Here is a 2,594-nt window from a genome sequence, read left to right as displayed (position 1 = left end):
AACATCTTTCTCAAAAATATAACCTCTGGGGGTAATACCCCCCAGTATTCGAGGTTGATCGAAAAGAAGCCTTGAATACTTGTTGAGTGTTCCTTAGGTAGCATATGGGTGTTGCCTCGTTAAAAAGCTTGCCGGTAAAACCCATTTAGGATAAAACCCGATCTAAGGGAAAAAGAGTGCAACGCATGCTTTCAAACCCAAGGTTTTCGAGCTGCAAGATGCCTCGATGTCTCCAATCGAACATATAGGTATATATATATATATATATATATATATATATATATATATATATATATATATATATATATAAAGAGACACAACTATAGAAAAAAAGTTTCTCTCTCTAGCAGTTTCTCTCGGCGCACGATTAGCGTGAAAGCTAACGTACGCCCACCGGAAATATGGGGAGGGGACGGCCAGCAAAAAATGCTAAAACGTTCAGAAAGATGAAATTAAGATTGCTAAGGGAAGAAGTGTTACAGTGGGAATCAATATTACCCCTAATCAACAAGGGGAAATTCTCACAGCACCACCGGTATTAATGGAAGCGAAGAAAATCAAAGCCACCACTCCAATTGGAGCAAGTGGAGCCAAGAAAGCAGGAAGCAGTAATAAAGGAGCACAAAAAACACAGAGGGCATAGACAAAAAGAAAAGAGCAGGAGAAACCAGCTTCAGAAATATGGCCAGTGTTACCAGTAAGAGTAGAAGGGACTAAGACGCCAATGAATAATGAGAACACGCCGACTACTATGGGACCAAATACTATCTTAATTGGGAATCAATCTAGTGGAGAGGGAGGAGACAAAACAGAACGGCCTCTGGAGATGGCAGCTGGAAAAGGAAACACGCAACGAAGGCTACAACTGGAGCATAAGGAAAATGGAGGAAGAACATGGGCAAATATGGTAGAGGGAAATAAATTGGCTACTAAGGGAATGGAGCTTCGATTTGTTCCACCAACAATAATAAATGGGGAGAAGGTTGCAGAATTAACACAGACAGATGTGAAAACTGAGAATGAGAAATGGAAGTTTGCGTTAATTGGGTATATGGTTGGAGGCACACCTACAATTGCAGCAATGGAAAGGTATGTTGCAGCTCAAGGGAACTTTGAGACTAAACCAAAAATATATTATCACAATGCAGGATACTTTGTGATAAATTTCAGTTCTGAGGAAGACAAGAGTCAATTGCTATGTGTAGGTCCTCATATGATGAACAATAGGCCGATAAATTTGAAGCCTTGGACCAGTGATTTTAATTTTGATGAGGAAGAATTGAAAACTATTCCAATTTGGGTGAAACTACCAAACCTTCCATTAAGCTGTTGGAGTCCTATAGCTTTGAGCAAAATTGGAAGTGGGCTGGGTCTACCTTTGTATGCAGATAATTGTACTACTAATTCAACCAGAATTTCCTATGCTAGGATACTTGTGGAAATAGATGTTACAAGAGAATTGCCAAACAGTGTTAAGGTGAAGGATCCGCAAGGAAGGATGTTTGAACAAGCATTATGGTATGATTGGAAGTTGATATCTTGTCCTAAATGCTTACAAATAGGACACAAATGTCAAACAGAAAAGCAAAACCAGAATGAGAATAAGCCAGGGCCACAACAGAGGATGAAACAGCATCAACAGAAAACAGAATGGAAGATTGTTGGAAACATAGACAATAACAAGAGTTTGCAGATCAATGAAACAGAAAAAGCAATTCAGCAGGAAATGATACAGCAAGGAGTTGATGATGATGATGGAGATTGGAGAGAAGTGAGGGGACGATCAGCAGCAAAAAATCCACACATTCCTCAGAATGGTAGCCATATAACAGTGTTGAATGGTTTCAAGATGCTAGTTGAAGGAGGAAAACCTGGGGGACAAAGCTCAAAGCAACATATTCAGACTAGTCCAGGGACATGTGGAGAGACAGGGGAAACGGGAATGACCATCATCCTCAAATATGCTAATAGTTACCTGGAATGTGAGGGGTTTCAATAAGGTGTTTAAGCACAAGGAGATGAAGGAGATATTAAAGAAATATAAAGTTAGCTTAATTGCAGTTAGTGAAACTAGAATAGAAGATAATAAAGTGGATAGTATTATGAATAAAATTGTACCAAACTGGAAATGGTACACTAATGTAGGACATGGGCCAAGAAATAGAATATGGATAGTGTGGAATCCGGAGGAGATTCAGTTCACTGTCATGGATACATCAGGCCAAGTGATCCATGGACTAGTGAAAACAAAGACAAAAGAGTTTCAATTTTCAGCTGTGTATGGGTTACACGCAATACACACTAGAAGGGAGATGTGGATTAAGCTAAGGAATTTGAATGCGCAAATAACAAGCCCATGGCTGATCATGGGAGATTTCAATTCCATAATTGATGATGAGGATAGAAGGTATGGAAGTGAAGTCCAAGCACATGAAACTAAGGACTTTAAAGAGCTCATGGAAGAATGCAAGATGAATGAATTGCCAACGGTCGGAAGGACATATACATGGACCAATAACCATGTGTATAGTAGAATTGATCGAGCAATTGTTAACGCTGATTGGATGATTACTATGCCCCCTTTACAGGTTCAA

General features: G+C 39.4%; 1 protein-coding gene across 1 annotated transcript; it reads left to right on the top strand.

The window, feature by feature from the left end:
* The first annotated feature begins 724 nt into the window (after positions 1 to 724).
* Positions 725 to 1,999, top strand: LOC109219244. Its single transcript, XM_019383691.1, has one exon. The coding sequence runs from the start codon at positions 725 to 727 to the stop codon at positions 1,997 to 1,999; it is 1,275 nt and encodes a 424-aa protein (XP_019239236.1).
* Positions 2,000 to 2,594: the final 595 nt, after the last annotated feature.

Source organism: Nicotiana attenuata, unplaced genomic scaffold, assembly GCF_001879085.1.
Source record: "Nicotiana attenuata strain UT unplaced genomic scaffold, NIATTr2, whole genome shotgun sequence".
NCBI lineage: Eukaryota > Viridiplantae > Streptophyta > Magnoliopsida > Solanales > Solanaceae > Nicotiana > Nicotiana attenuata.
The sequence above is the reverse complement of the archived record's forward strand: the minus strand, read 5'-3'. Positions and strand labels throughout refer to the sequence as shown.

Excerpts from the sequence above, each read along its gene's own strand:
- LOC109219244 (XM_019383691.1), top strand. The coding sequence starts at position 725 with ATGAATAATGAGAACACGCCGACTACTATGGGACCAAATACTATCTTA.